The sequence below is a fragment of the Limulus polyphemus genome, unplaced genomic scaffold (assembly GCF_000517525.1).
Source record: "Limulus polyphemus unplaced genomic scaffold, Limulus_polyphemus-2.1.2 Scaffold663, whole genome shotgun sequence".
Classification (NCBI taxonomy): Eukaryota; Metazoa; Arthropoda; class Merostomata; order Xiphosura; family Limulidae; genus Limulus; species Limulus polyphemus.
In genome coordinates, this window is record NW_013666273.1 from 86,957 (window position 1) to 102,764 (window position 15,808).

The 15,808-nt window shown below is 34.1% G+C and overlaps 1 protein-coding gene across 1 annotated transcript in view; it reads right to left on the reverse strand.

Annotated features, from left to right (window-relative positions):
• Positions 1-1,871: 1,871 nt before the first annotated feature.
• Positions 1,872-15,808, reverse strand: part of LOC106459808 (cAMP-specific 3',5'-cyclic phosphodiesterase 4C-like) — a 130,061-nt gene continuing 116,124 nt past the window's right edge. The window contains exon 14 of the mRNA XM_022386354.1: positions 1,872-2,009. Within this exon, the coding sequence (XP_022242062.1) occupies positions 1,893-2,009 (117 nt within the window). The 3' untranslated portion in view covers positions 1,872-1,892. The remainder of the gene's footprint in view (positions 2,010-15,808) is intronic.

Below are 15,808 nucleotides of genomic sequence, written 5' to 3' on the forward strand. Positions count from 1 at the left end.
TATTTAATTACTAAATCCAAAGTACAATTTTAACTACTAAATTTAAATTATCAGTTAACTCGGTTTCAGACCATTTGAAATTCCAATACGTAACACTTGTAATAAAGTAATACATTTAATCAGTAAGTAAACTCAAAACGAAACTATTAAAAAATTAAGAGTTCATTTCTGCGTAACAATACCATCAACTAAAACCCACTAATGTTATATTTTTATCCCCTCCTCCACGATGTTAATTTCAATGACAGGCTACATCCAAGTAATCCCATTAGTGCCAGTCTCTGTGTAATTATGCAGTGAGGAACACCCGAAGTGTTAGTGCCTAGAATTCAATGCAGTCGAATAAAAGCTGCTGGTGTTAGCATCTTATTTATTTTACATCCAAATAAATTTCTCCACTGTTAATGTTATTGTCTCGCCACAGCTGAATAACATCTGCTACTCTAGCATATTCGTTACGCTCAGTCAATAGTAATGGTATCTTTGTTATGGTACAGTCATGAAGAACAAACGCTACTGTTAGCATTTTCTTCTTGGTAGAATTATGAAGAACAAAAATTGATATTAATATCTTCGTCTCCGTACAGTCATGAAGACCAAACAATAGAATTATTATCTTTGTAGAGCTACTTTCAAGTAAAGCTTATCGCTATAATAACATCGTCTCTCTACAGGTAAAATGTACTAGTGCCTAAGCTGATGACCTTAGTATCTGTAAAATCAAAGAAAACCCGTTAATGTACATAATATTTAACAGAAAAAAAAAAAGAATAGCATTCACTTTATTAAGTAGATAGAAAACGTTTAATTCATATTATGAGTAAACTACAGGCACTTTCCAGTAAGTGTGGGGAAATGAGTTGAAGGAAGGAATTTCATTAAACATGTATAAGCAGTCTCCTGGGGACCTGATGAAAGTAAGATAGCGTGGTAATTTCCCTCGCAAAGAGACTTCAACACTAAAATATAACGAAACAGTTATAAATAGCGTTGTCCGTTCTTGGTGACATGACATGGTTGTGGATGTGCTGTCGGATTTAATCAGTAATATACATACAGTTGCTGTTATATAAATCTAAGTTAAGGTCTCTTTTTGTTTATTGATGTGATAAAAAGAAAACGTGAAAAATGGATTTAAATCTATGTTACAAATATATATATATATTAAGTTTATATACAAATAAGGTCTTTCTTTATAACTATAACAGTTTGTATATACATAATCCATTTGGTAACTTAAAACAATTCATTGCGAATTATTTAGTTTTATTATATCTATTATAAAGTATTATTTGAAACGATTGGTGTATAGGTAGACTTACCATGTTGTTGTAAGTAATGCTTTTAACATTTTAATTTGGATTATTTGTATTGTTTGTTAGAAGGACTTTTGGCATAACATAGTGATGATATGTCTAAATTTTCCCGAGTGTCTAGGTTTGAAGTGAATTTTGAAGTGACTTGGGGGGAAAAATTGTAATGATATAAAAACACGAGAGAACTGGTCAGATAATCAATGAGTTACTTAGTCAGTTAGTTAGTTAATAAGCTTGTTACTGTGCTATAAATCGATTAATGAGCTAGCGAGTGTTATAGTCAACTAGTTCTGAGATTGGGCTACAGACGCAAAGGGAAATTTAATAAGTGACTGTTTAGTTTTGTTTGTGAATTAGGCTTATCGCTCAGTGGGCTTGTAGAACTTGTGGTATAGAAGAAACAAAACGCCTTCCATTTTGTTAAGTCGTCTGGACTTTATATTGTTTTTACCGAATAATTACATGATAAAACTGTTACAATAATATTTCTATATTTTTATTGTCTACCACTCTTTGAATTAACTTCGTATGTTATCTGACCGTAACGTTAAACGATGTAAATATCCATAGTTATATTTATGGTTGTCTTTCCTGGACTTCGGAAACGTCCTCCCCTGATTCAGCGATAAGCTTCAGCGCTCGTAAAGCTATAATTCGAGGTTCGATTCCAGCAGCCCTTTGTGCAGCTTTGCGCTAAAACAAAACAAAAAACACAATTTAAGATTCGGATTATACAATAAATTTAAATTAGACCTAGATGTAGGATTGTTCACAAAAGACACGTGTTTAATTAGACCTAGATGTAGGATTGTTCACAAAAGACACGTGTTTAATTAGACCTAGATGTAGGATTGTTCACAAAAGTCACGTGTTTAGAAATTAATCACTGATACAAAGTTTACAAAATTTACGAGTCAATTTTTAATCCCTACTGTAAACACAGGATTCAGGATTGTTTTTACAGTGGCTACTCAATTTTTTACTTTCACAGCAATTTTTACAGCGTTGTGAATATGGAGGTGTTGAAAAAGTTCAGAATATTAAGTGCAGTCATTCGTACAGTGATACATTTTAAAACATGTTTATACTTTGATTATAGTTTGTTTGTTTGAGAAATTTTGTATACAGCTATAAAAAGAGCTTACTGTGCATAGTCATCCCTAATGTTGAACTGATAGACTTTTCAACAACACCCACTCCAACTCTTGACCTATTATAATCTGACCGATTAGTGAGATTTGATTTTCACTCTCTAACTCCCCAGTGGTTCAATGGCAAGTCTGTATGCTTACGACGCTAAACATCAGATTTTGGTACTTCATTGTGTAGCTTTGTGCTTAACACAAACCAACCAACTGTCACTCATATAGCGCATCTACAGCCCAAAAGTGCATAGCGCTTTTTACGACAACGGGCTGTGAGTCAGGAACTCTCGCGTTCACAATCCGAGTACGGTAACCACTAGAACACCCCGGTGTTTTTATCATGGACCGAGTTAATAATTCAGCGTGTTCGTTGTAGATACTTTTACAGATTTACCATTTAAGTTACATTGTTCAGGCTCAGTGATTATAGAACATTGTTCAACATTCCTAGCTACACAATATTGTTTTGATTTCAAGTTACATAATAATTTTCAGACCTCTAGTTATATAGTGGTTTTCAGGCTTCATTGTCGCTTAATATTGTTCAGGTCTCTAGTTACACAGTCGTTTTTAAGCGTAATAGCCGTGTAATTATCTGATGATAAAAGAAGGAACATTGGCTTTCTGTGACGTTGTGATCACAGTTTTTATACAAGTGCCAGTAATTATGCCAGACCAAAATCGAAACAAAAACCAAGCTGCATGAAGAATAAAATGGAGATCTTGTAAAGAACAGTTAATGAATGAAAAAAGAAAAGAAAACTGGCTATACTTATATCGCTGTAAATATTACTGTTGTATTTGGGGCGGTGGGAGATCCTCTACCCAACCTGAAAACAGTTCTGAAACCAGTGTGTATCTTTGTTGTGAATCTATACAGATTTAATATATATAAACAATAAAACATATGGAGTTACAAACAGGTAAGTCTTGCCGAAGACGTAAATACATTTTTGTAATTCATATGGTTTATGATTTATGCTTTTTATATATGTAAATATATATGTGACAGCAAAATAATACAAAATATTATTATGGATAATAATAAAAACTGTTTTTTTTATTTTACTTTTACAGAAAAATTTAAAATTGGACATAGAAACGAGTCGACTTTTTCTAAACATCACAAAATTCAAACAATTTTGAATATAACCGAAGACCATCAAACTTCTGGGTATTTATTCACGAAGTCATGTCACTGTTTAGTATAACATTGTTGTAAAATGAGCGCAAGTTAATCAGAAAACTTTCTTGTTAAGATAAATTAACAGAAACCTACTATAAAAGGTGGAACTTGTGGGGGAAATAGTAGAATGTAATGACATAGTTTGATTCAGATAAATTAACAGAAACCTACTATAAAAGGTGGAACTTGTGGGGGAAATAGTAGAATGTAATGACATAGTTTGATTCAGATAAATTTTTGGGGTTTAAAACAATCTACAAGTTAAACACATTTTTACGCTTAACATCTGATTAATTGCAGAGTTAAGGTTCAACTACTGGAAGGGTGTGTACATACTAAAGTAAAACGACATGTAGTTGAAAATCTCAGAGTTTCATTAGTTTTAAGTTTGATGCTCGAAAACTCAAAGAGTTGTTGGCATGAGTGTATAATTTATGTTATGTATACTCTTTATAAACGTATATATACACACGCACACATATATATGTCTGCTGCACTTATTTTGAACCTAAGACTATATCAAAAAGAATCTTTATTTAAAAGTGCAAGAAGAAATTCTTTGAGCTTGAATAAATTCCTTATTACCACCATTTATATATGTTTGTATTTTTTCATTATTTTTTACTGTTGTTAGAACTTTGAAGCACATACCCACGCAATGATTTTTCTGAACTTTATTTTCTTTGTTTTGTGTATTGTAAACCTGCGTAAAGAAAACACTCAGATAGAAGAAAGCTTCCTTTCTTTGTCTACGAGTTGAATGATCATTGATTATTTCAGCTTTATTGGTTATTTTCACATTATAAATTAGTTTTTAAGACCCAAGCCACAGTCTGAACAACTATCGGGCATATAGCGCAGGTTATAAATAACAGCCTTCAAATCCCCTGTGGCGATTCTGAGAAGAACACAACCCTCTTAAGATGCTTTTCTGTAGCTCGTGCCCTTAACCTTTGATGATGATATTTCCAGAGAAACATTGATCAGGCGCTGTATAGAAGTTCGGATGCTGGTACTTAGTGCCAGAAGAATATGAGTAAAGTATTTGATTGATCGTGTCTTACTTGTTTCTTTTTTCAGAGTTTTTTCCTAAGGATTTTTTTCAACTGCACAATTATATTTTAACTTCGTCATTTGTTAATACATGATGCCTTATTGCACCTCATATATACAGGTCTAGTAACAAATGATCCAAAAAATGAAGAATATTCTAGTAATTATATTTATTTATCAACTCTGAAACGGAATTTGATAATCTTACATATGTTGTTTTTTTATATATCCACTTGAACTTACTTATATAGGTGAATTATTAACTGCACAGATATTTTTACAGGTGCACAATTTGTGATCAACTGCAAACTAGGAAACCCTTGCTTTTTCAACAGTAGAAAACATCGTAGGTTTGAGTCCTGGCACCAGCAAAGACTTGCGTTTTATAAAATAAAATTTTACCAATTATATTACCAGTCACAATTTAAGCTATAAAATGGGTGGTTTTTAAATTGATTTTCTGGAGAATCAAACTTAGAGTTATTTACTTTTAATAATTTGCTGTTACGTGTTGTTAAATGCTCTATTTTTTATAAATACCGTGTTTTTTTGTGTCTTTATCGCCTGACATGATAGTCGTTGGCTTCTTTTTTTTCTTTATTTTTACATTTTTTACTGCGTGTAAGGCAAAGTTTTATGCACACATATATGTGACCAGATTGTCAAGTTTGGTTCGTTCTACACCTTTCACAATTGGGTTTTCCCCAAACCTAAACACGTCTTTTGTTGACAACTAACTTAATGATATAATAAAACGTCAACCGACTCGACCAAACAATTCACATAAGATTTGCAAATACTAATAAACCCCCCTTTTTTTTATAAATATAAACTGAAAATCAACCAAAACTTAATAAAGTCAACAAGGAAAAATAACCACCAAAGAGGTGATAGAGAATAACCTTGAATGACTATGGATACACGAAAATGTGTTAGAATCTACCATAATAAAACTACGATCTTCAGATTTAATAGCATTTTTTAGATGACGTGAGTCTTGTGTAATAGGGCGGTACGTAGGTGTCCATGATCTAGTGTTAAACGTCAGCATTATTATTCGAAACAAATAAAAGATAGGCCTTTAAAACGTGTTTGCAAGATTCTTATCACTAGACTTTTTTTTTGCAGTAAAATATCTTGTGTATTACTTAAGCTGTTCCTAAGGAAAATGCGTGGGAATTTCACTTTCTTATTACTTGCTGAGATTTTATTTCCTTTTGTCACTCAGCACTAATAATATAAATAATACAAAAACTCTTTGACCAAATAATACTCTTTTTTCAAGGTGGCTGTGTGACACCTCACAGTGTAAGTTGTAACTTTGTAAGCGAAATCTTTTGATATTTCCAGCAGGGAATGTCTAAAAGTAGAAGCTTCCACTACAAATTACCAACTCCAGTGACGGATTAACTAGGCACCCCCATTCCCACCATATACTTGTTAAGTTATGACCTTGATCAGTTTCATAACAAAACCAACGTATTTGAAAATTAATACGTTGACACTGATAAACATAATGAAACAGAAGTTAAGCAGCCATTGGCTAAAGAAAGGAAAAAATAAATGCATAGCACTAGGCCTAGGGGCCATGCATTTCCCAAATATCGAATACAGGGCTAAATTAAATTGTTCGCCAAAAAACTAAACGTATATATATATAATAATAGAATAATTTAAATGTAATCAAAATAATGAAACTTAAGTTTAATATAAAAATTTTAAAACTACAAATTCATTACATTTTTTAAAAATGTTTACAGATTGGTTGTTGCCAAAAACATTTTGGTGAAGGCGTAAAATAAAGACATTCATGTAAAAATGTGAGCAAAGAACACAGTTTGTTTTGTTTGTTTTTTCTGAGCGTCCTTGGGTCATGGGCTCAAACCCTATGGAATAACCTGATTACGCCAACACCGACTTTTGCATCTCAGTTTACGGGTTCTACTAATGTTGCAACTTACAGCTGAAAGTTGTTTTGAAATTAAATTGATTATATCAAGCTTTCTGTTTGCAAAAAATCATTATCGTTCCACCAATCCCCCTCCTCTTTTTTAGGTCAAGTTTCATGTTTGTTTGTTTGTAGTTAAGCACAAAGCTACACAAAGGGCTATCTGTGCTCTGCCCACCACGGGTATCGAAACCCGGTTTCTAACGTTGTAAGTCCGCAGACATACCGCTGTGTCACTGGGGTGCCAAGTTTCATGTGAACCTAAGCTTGAACTTGAGTTGCAGGTATAGATTTATGACTGATATAAAATCAGTCTTTAAATAATTGTTTAGTCGACAGAGCACTAAACCAAGAAGAAACGTATTCATACCTACACCCACTGCAGGAGTTAGAGGGGATGCAACCCATACAATTGCATGGGGGCCTCGAGCCCCAGAGAATGGGGCCTCAATTTTGAATCATTCTAGGAATGGGTTTCCAGCATCGCAATATTGCATGGAGGCCTGAAAGGGTCTAAATTGCCCTGGCTACACCACACCATTGAAGTCTATATATTAAACAATTTATTATTATATCGCTTTTTATATTTGTTCTCAATAAACTAAAGGGCTTCCGAATCAAGACGAAATGTATTAACAGTTACACAACACGATTATACCATTTAAAAACATACCATTTTATCATTCTTTTTAAATAAATTAAAAGGCGTCCGGACCAAGACAAAACTGCCTGGACAGGGTGCTAAAACATTCAAAACAAGCGGGAAAATAGAACAAATCACCAGCAAAGAACTACAGAATTTTTCACCGTCGAATTCCTTTAATTTCCTAATAATATATCAACGTCAAAGTTTTGATTGCGGAGAGCTGTTAAGGCAAGTCGGCGAAATACAAAATATGCAAATTAGATGGGATTTGTTTGTTTCGGATATTGGCTTAAAGTTGCATAGTGGTTATCTGTGCATATCCTTCCGTAATTTTGAATTGATAGACTAGAAGGAAGGCGGGTAGCCAACAACACCAACCGTCAACTCTTGGGCAACTTTAATGGGCTGTGACTGTCTCAATTTACAGCCTCAAAGTACCGAACAAAATTTTATGACAACGGGACGCGAACCGTGGACCACCAGATCAATAGCCATGCACATTAGCAGCCAGTTACGGTACACGTTTTTCTTCAAACCTTTCACCCCTCTCTCCCTTAGCTAAGTCAAGATTGCTGCGTATTCAAATTCCAATAGTAAAAACAGGCACAAATTAAAAACTCAAAATGCATAGATTTGGCAAAGTGGTTAGATAGGATTGACGCACAGTTGCTTTACAATATTTCTACACTTACATGACAACAACTGGTGAATATAATCCACTAAAACTAATCTATAGCCTATTTATAAGCTTATGTACACGGCATTGATTGTAATTTTAAATACCACAGTCAAATATTAGTTTGTTTGTTTTTTTGTTTCCCGCTTCACTCAGCATTAATATAATTTTATAATCATCGGTAATCATCTTCAGACATCAAAGAATGCACGACTGATTTCTGTTGTACATAAATGTTAGATCTGAAAGCTTGATATACAAATAAACAAACACAAAACATCCCATAACAAAATGTGGACGAGATGAATGAATGTTCAAAGCCGTGGCTAACGAGTTTACTGAGAATGTTTTCACAGAGCATGGCCTGTGTTTGAAACACTTTTGAAGTATTCTGGTTTGAAATATTCCCGTGAAGCTTTATTTTTAGTAAAGTCAACGTAATAGGGTTAATTAAACGAGAATGTTTCAATCCTACAGGCTACGACTAGACGAAAGAAATTTCATCGCTGAACGCTCGAAGAATCGAACCCTGGATCTTAACGTTGTAAGTCTGTAAGATTACCACTGACCCACTGGGAGGGATCGCTTTATAACTATAATACTCGTGTTCTGTACTTCAGACTAGTGTTTCATTTACAACCAGTGCCATGAATTGATGTTTCTCCTCGTTGGTTGTTCGAATTGAAAAAAAGAAAAAAAGTGGGGAGAATATAACTCTGAATTTATAAACTTAAACACAACGATGTCTCCAGAGAAAACAGATACAAGATCCAAAAATAAATAACCTCTTTGTTGGTTTGTTGTTAAACGCAAAGCTAAATAATGAGCTATCTGTGCCGTTCTCACCACGAGTATCGAAACCCAGTTTTTAACGGTGTGAGCCATCAGAATTGCCGCTGAGACCCTGGGGAGGGGGTGGTGGTAAAAAAATATCTACCAACATTGTTCGTAAGAAACGTTTAAAATACGTCAGTGGGAAGTACCTTAGCCATGTGTAACAATCACATGAAATCGGTGGTAACTAATAACTGTTCCGCTCAAGGGAATATATGGTGGTATGGATATTATATATATATATACATATTTAGATTTGGGAACAATTATTTCTGGTTGTTGTAGGGGGAGTTAGAGTAATCGAATGACATACGACGTGTGGCATTTAATGCTATCTAACTGCCCCATTAGGGAAATAATATGCTCGTCCAGCTTTTACCCATATCTAGTCATGTATCACAACTGTAACATACAAAATAACGAACTTGAAACAACCAATAAAATTATATAAACAGAAATAGAAATAAAAGATACTAAGTTGGGATCATAACTACTGTTTACTTAAAATTTATTACGTTACACCATTTTATGCTTATTTGGGTTGAATACAGGAAATTTCCTATTACGTGTTTTATTTGTTTCAAACGCATCTGAAATTTTACAAATTTATTAGTTACTCGCAAGTAACCAAAAATATCAAAATCCGAACATAAACCTGTAACTTGATTCATAAGTAGATCTTTAGTTTCATCTGTAGTTACTACCAATATTAAGTAATTTTTTACATAACGTATATGGCTTATTCTATGATTATCTAGGTTCGTATGGAAACTTTTTAACGATTCATCTCTGGTTATTTTTTCACATGAGTTTAATCATTTTTCCGGTTCATCTCATTACAACCTCACACTGTTGTCGTAACTGTTATGGTTCATCTCTGACTACTTTTACGGTTCTTTTATCTTCGTACTTGGATCACAACTATTAGGATTATATTTCATTACTTGGTTCAAACTTGTATTTTTTTGCTGTCCATCTCTCATTGCTTGGTTCAAGTTTGTATGACAAATTTTACATTTCACCTAGATTCATTCTCGTGTTATAACTATACAGCATTTCTCAGATTACTAAGTTCAATCTCGTGTCATAACATTTACACATCTTCTCAAACTACTAGGTTCAATCTCGCATGAAAATTTTTACAGCTTCTTTCAGACTACTAGTCTCAATCTCGTGTAATACCTTTTACAGTTCATCTCAAACTAATATGTTTAATCTAGCGTGATAATTTTTACAGCTCGTCTTAGATTACTAGTTTCAATCTCGCGTAATATCTTTAAAGCTAGTTTCAGACTACTAGGTTCATTCTCGAGTCATAACTTTTACAGCTCGTCTCAGATTACTAGGTCCAATCTCGCGCCATAACTTTTACAGCTCGTCTCAGACTGCTAGGTTCAATCTCGACGTATATCTTACAGCTCTTTCAGACTGATAGGTTTAATCTCGAGGTATATTTTATAGCTCGTCTCACACTGCTAGGTTCAATCTCGAGGTATATTTTACAGCTCGTCTCAGACTACTAGGTTCAATCTCGAGGTATATTTTACAGCTCGTCTCAGACTGCTAGGTTCAATCTCGAGGTATATTTTATAGCTCGTCTCACACTGCTGGGTTCAATCTCGACGTATATTTTACAGCTCGTCTCAGACTGCTACGTTTAATCTCGAGGTATATTTTACAGCTCGTCTCAGACTGCTAGGTTCAATCTCGACGTATATTTTACAGCTCTTTCAGACTGCTAGGTTTAATCTCGAGGTATATTTTATAGCTCGTTTCACACTGCTAGGTTCAATCTTGAGGTATATTTTACAGCTCGTCTCAGACTACTAGGTTCAATCTCGAGGTATATTTTACAGCTCGTCTCAGACTGCTAGGTTCAATCTCGAGGTATATTTTACAACTCGTCTCAGACTGCTGGGTTTAATCTTGTGCGATAACTCTTACAGCACTTCTCAGATTACTAAGTTTAATCCCTCCTTTTCTAAGTCCTTATATGTTTCAAAACTGTTATGATCATATTCAGTTGTTAGGTTCATACACGTCAAAACAGCTTCTATGGTTCATCTCTGAAAATGACTTTTATTGCAGCTTTTATGGTTTATTTCTGACATTGGGTGTATTCTTTTATAATAACATTGCATTTTATCTATAATTATTTGGTTCATTTTTGCGTTTACTTTTATGCATTCTTATTTGTAAGACAAATGTAAAGGTTCATCTATGGTAATCCCATATTTTTTTAACCCCCTCAAAAGATTACTGTGGATACCCCCTTTTCGTAAGTCTTTGTGGAACAAAATCACTTAACCACGTAATAGCAGAAAGTATTCGTCCTACCACCTACTTGACAAAATAGTACCTTTTAAAAAACAGAAGACATATTCACTGGATATTCAACTTAAGCATTTGTAATTGTGTTACCAGTGGGAGTTAGTGAAACTCAAAATGGCGGTCTATAGAAGTTAAAGAGTTCTGACATCATCTCTGATTAAATGAAACATGGTTACGTGTTTATGCACTGGAAGAAAATGTAGAACATTCCTGGACTCCGTGTCTCCAGAACTCCTTCACAGTTGGGTTCTGTGATTGGAAGAGAAATCCACGTGCTAGTCCGCCACAAACTAAAGAAGGTGTGAACATGAAAACTGCTGTCGTCAGGATCTAAATTTAACGTTTCGTTTGTCAAAATTGGGCTAAATAAAGAACGCTCTTTTGGGGTTGTTCACCGGAACCGGAAGAACGAGAAAGATTCCAGATCACCTGGGGAACATTACACAGAACACCTACAGGAGATATTTTATTACCCAGCCCAAGGCACCTAAAATTCTTTCTGTCGTATTACGACCAATACTGTACAATGTAGAACACATAAAATGATAAATAGTGGGTTAAGATCCTGTCCGTGACACAGATTTTGCGACGTAAAAGCATTTGAAGTTTTAATCGCAAACAAATAAACTACATCAGTTAAACTAGTAACAATTATTACAAAAAATCTAAGTATTGTATCATTCTCATGAAATCATACTCGAGTTAACGATTGAATAGTATACATATATATATGATAGATTACCTACTCTAAAGAAAACTAATCAAAAGCAAAAATATGTTATTCAAAACGCAATGTCTATAGTTTATATATGAATAATTTTGCATTATGAAGCTATAATGCCCTGTTAGCTAAAGGCTCAGACTATCTGCATTGCAATTCCACTCTCTGTGTAAAGGGTCACGTAGAAGAATTTAATTTTTTTAAAAATATCAGTCATACTAAGTTTTTGTTTTGTTTGCAGTTAAACACAAAGCTACACGATGGGCTATCTGTACTCCGTCCTCCACAGGTATCGAAACCCGGTTTCTAGCGTTCTAAGTCCGCAGACATGCCACTGAGCCACTGGGGGGCTACATACTAAGTAATCAAAGAAAGACTTCATATTTCGCATTATTCGTATTGGGGATACCCTATATACTAACAAAAAGTTTGAAGAATATGTGTCCAATAGCTTAATAGTAAATAACGATACGTGTTTTATATTTGTCGCAAAGAAAGTCAACCCCTTGTTACTTTAATGAAAAGGGGAATCATACCTGAACGTTAGTTTGACATTTGCTTATCAGTCAGAGAAGCCTCCCAGTGGCACAGCAGTATGTCTGCGGACTTACAACTAGAAACCGGGTTTCGATACCCGTGGTTGGCAGAGCACAGATAGCCCTTGTGTAGCTTTGTGCATAATTAAAAACAAACAAACAGTCAGAGAAAAGTTCGGCCATTGTTATATCTAATAAAGAGGAATAAATATCCTTTCTTTACTCTGTGTTCCCTGCTGTGACAGCGGTAAGTCTAAGGAATTCTCAACGCTAAGATGAGGGGATTCAGTTCTCTTCGGTGGACACAGCAGATAACACAATGTGGCTCTGCTATAAGAAACACAAACACACACACTCACTATTTACTTTGTACTAAGTCATTAATCACAGAGAAAGTCAAGCCCTTGTTAAGTTTCATGAACAGGGATGTATATCGGTCACGAGTTTGACATTACCTATCACCCACAAAAAACAAACCCGCTAAGAACATGTTATATTTCATAAAATGGGAAGTTCATTTGTTCACGAGTTTGATATTAATTAGCAGTTACACAGAAATTCAAGTTTTTGTTAGGTTTCATGAAATGGAAAATATATTTGTCTTCCAGTTTCATATTAGTTATCAGTCACAAAGAAAATCAAGTTATTGTTCCTGTATTCTATAAAAGAAAGACAAAATATATCCCTCCATTTGTTTGTCATTAGCTATCATCACAAAGAATGTCACGTTCTTGCTACTTTTCATGAAAACGGAAAACAGATTCTTATTCTAGTTTTGAAATTAGCTACCAGTTACAATGAAAGTTAAGCAGTTGTTATGCAGAGGTTATATCAAAACTATTTTGGAGTCTCTTCTACACATACGGTCATGCTTTATCTCATGATCTTTCATCTTGATAATAGCCTTGCAGCGTAGTTTTCATTGCAAAAGGCTCCGTCAGAAGCCTGTCATGCCCAAAGCACACCATTTATCCCTTCTTGCTTTCTATAAGCTATTTAGTTCACCAGGAAGATAGTTCCATAGCGCACGTTTCAAAAGTCCTATCGCACAAAAGTCCATAGGAGCTGCTTTAGGGAGCTTGATCAGTATATATTCGCATGGAATAGCATGAGTAGCTGTTTTATTCTCCAACTAATTCAGGCTTACGACAGTTGGTCAGATATGTCGTGGAAGCAACGTGTGTATATGTGAGTTGTGTCGCTTTTCAAGATATTTATCCTTATTGATTACGTTTCTTACTGTTGCTAGGGGAACATGTATGGATTTTGTCACCGACCTTTGAAGTCTTATTTGTTACAAGACTTTTCACCTTTCTTAACACAACTTGTTGCAGATCTCTTTCTGGATGGTCCTGGTTCCAAAATTTCATCCGTATTCCTTTGGCTTCAATGACAAGAAAGAAAAGAGATATCCACGTCTCTGAATCTCCGATCCGAACATATTTTTATGATCTGAGTGTATGAATATTTTGCATTGAAAAGGGCTATTTCAACTCATTTCTAAAAGCGATCAGTTTTTGGTGACGTCAAACTACCTGCGAAACGCCAACCAATGTTAAAATATAGTTCTGATGCATGCCATTTCATTACAACTTTATATCGGCTGTAGATATTATGTGTCTTGCTGATGTACATCTTCAAAATCGTCTTAATATAATTTACTCATCCCTCTGTATTTTATGAAAAGGAAAATATATATATGTTCATCAGTTTGACATTTATTAACAGTCACAAAGGAAGTCAAGCCATTTTTTATTTATATCCGTCCATTAAGTCAGTCAGAAAGACTATTAAACCCTTGGTATTTTTTACAAAAAGCCCTGTTTTAAGTTTATATGACAGTAAAATATATTTTTTCTTTAGTTTAACATTACTTGCCTGTCACAAAGAAAGTCAAGCCGTGTTTATATTTCACGAATGAGAGAAAATATGTCAAAGCCTATTAGTTTCACATTGGTTATCAGTAACAAAGTCAAACCATTGCTGTGTTTCAATAAAGAAGAAATATGTATCCGTTCTTTAGTTTGCCAATCGTTATCAGCAACACAGAAAGTTAAAGTTTCGCTACAATTTATGAAATAGATAAAATATATTCGTCCTTCAGTCCAAATTCAATTAGTTTGCTTGTTTGTTGTTAAGTTTAAAGCTATACAATAAGCTGTTTGTGCTGTGCTCACTACGGGTATCGAAGTCCGGTTTTTAGCGTTATAAGCCTTTAGACGTACCGCTAAACCGCTAGGGGATGAATTCAGTTATCAGTTGCAAAGAAAGTCAAGCTCTTGTAATAATTCATAGAAAGGGGAAATATAGTTGTTATTGAATTTAACATCAATTTTAAGTCACAATGAAATTTAACCCTTATTTTATTTTACGAAAAAAGTGGGAATAAAATCCATCAGTCACAAATAAAGTGAAGCCCTCGATATTTTCATTAAAAGGGAAAACATGACCGTCTGTTAGTTTAACATCAGTTGTCAGTCACATATAAAGTGAAGCTCTCGATATTTTCATTAAAAGGGAAACATGACCGTCTATTAGTTTAACACTAGTTTTCAGTCACAAATAAAGTGAAGCCCTCGATATTTTCATTAAAAGGGAAAACATGACCGTCTATTAGTTTAACACTAGTTTTCAGTCACAAATAAAGTGAAGCCCTCGATATTTTCATTAAAAGGAAAAATACGACCGTCTATTAATAAGAAAAGCAACAAAATAAAGTATTTTTCTAATTCTTGTTTTTAGAAAGGCATAGAGACTCACAGAAAACAATTCAAGTCACTAAAGGTAAAATAAGAATTTCGACATGTAATATTCTTGGGTGTTCTCAACTTATCTGTTTTTAATGTGTTCTTCGTTACGTGAAGCATAAACAGAAACGTGGTGAGATATGACACTAACCAGATACAAGTAACTAGATTTGATTTTATGTACTTCTTCTGTGTAACGGCTCCAACACTACCTGTTAGGGCTAAATTTAAAACAAGACTATAAATTGATTATCTCTAACTGCAGACTCTTGCTCAGAAGAAAGAGGGAGAATAGAAATCCCTACTCTAAATAAACATATCTATGTGAAGAACATAAAAAAAAAATCTCAAGCTACAACAACGAATAGGTGGATGTTAATTTGAAACTATCTATAGTTCTTAAACTTATCAAAATCCAAAACGTATTGATGCTGTGTTATTTATTTCCATTGTGTAAAATAGCTAAGCCTAACTCACCGTTCGCTTGGTATTAACGTTATGGTCATGGCATTACAGGATGAGTTAAATAAATATCATACATAACCATCATATATATATATATATATATATATATATATATTAGCGTAATCGTTGGTGTTTGTCCGAGTCGTTACAACTATTCTTCGTTTAGTAAAATGGACGGGACGAACAGGCATCAACAATGTTAGA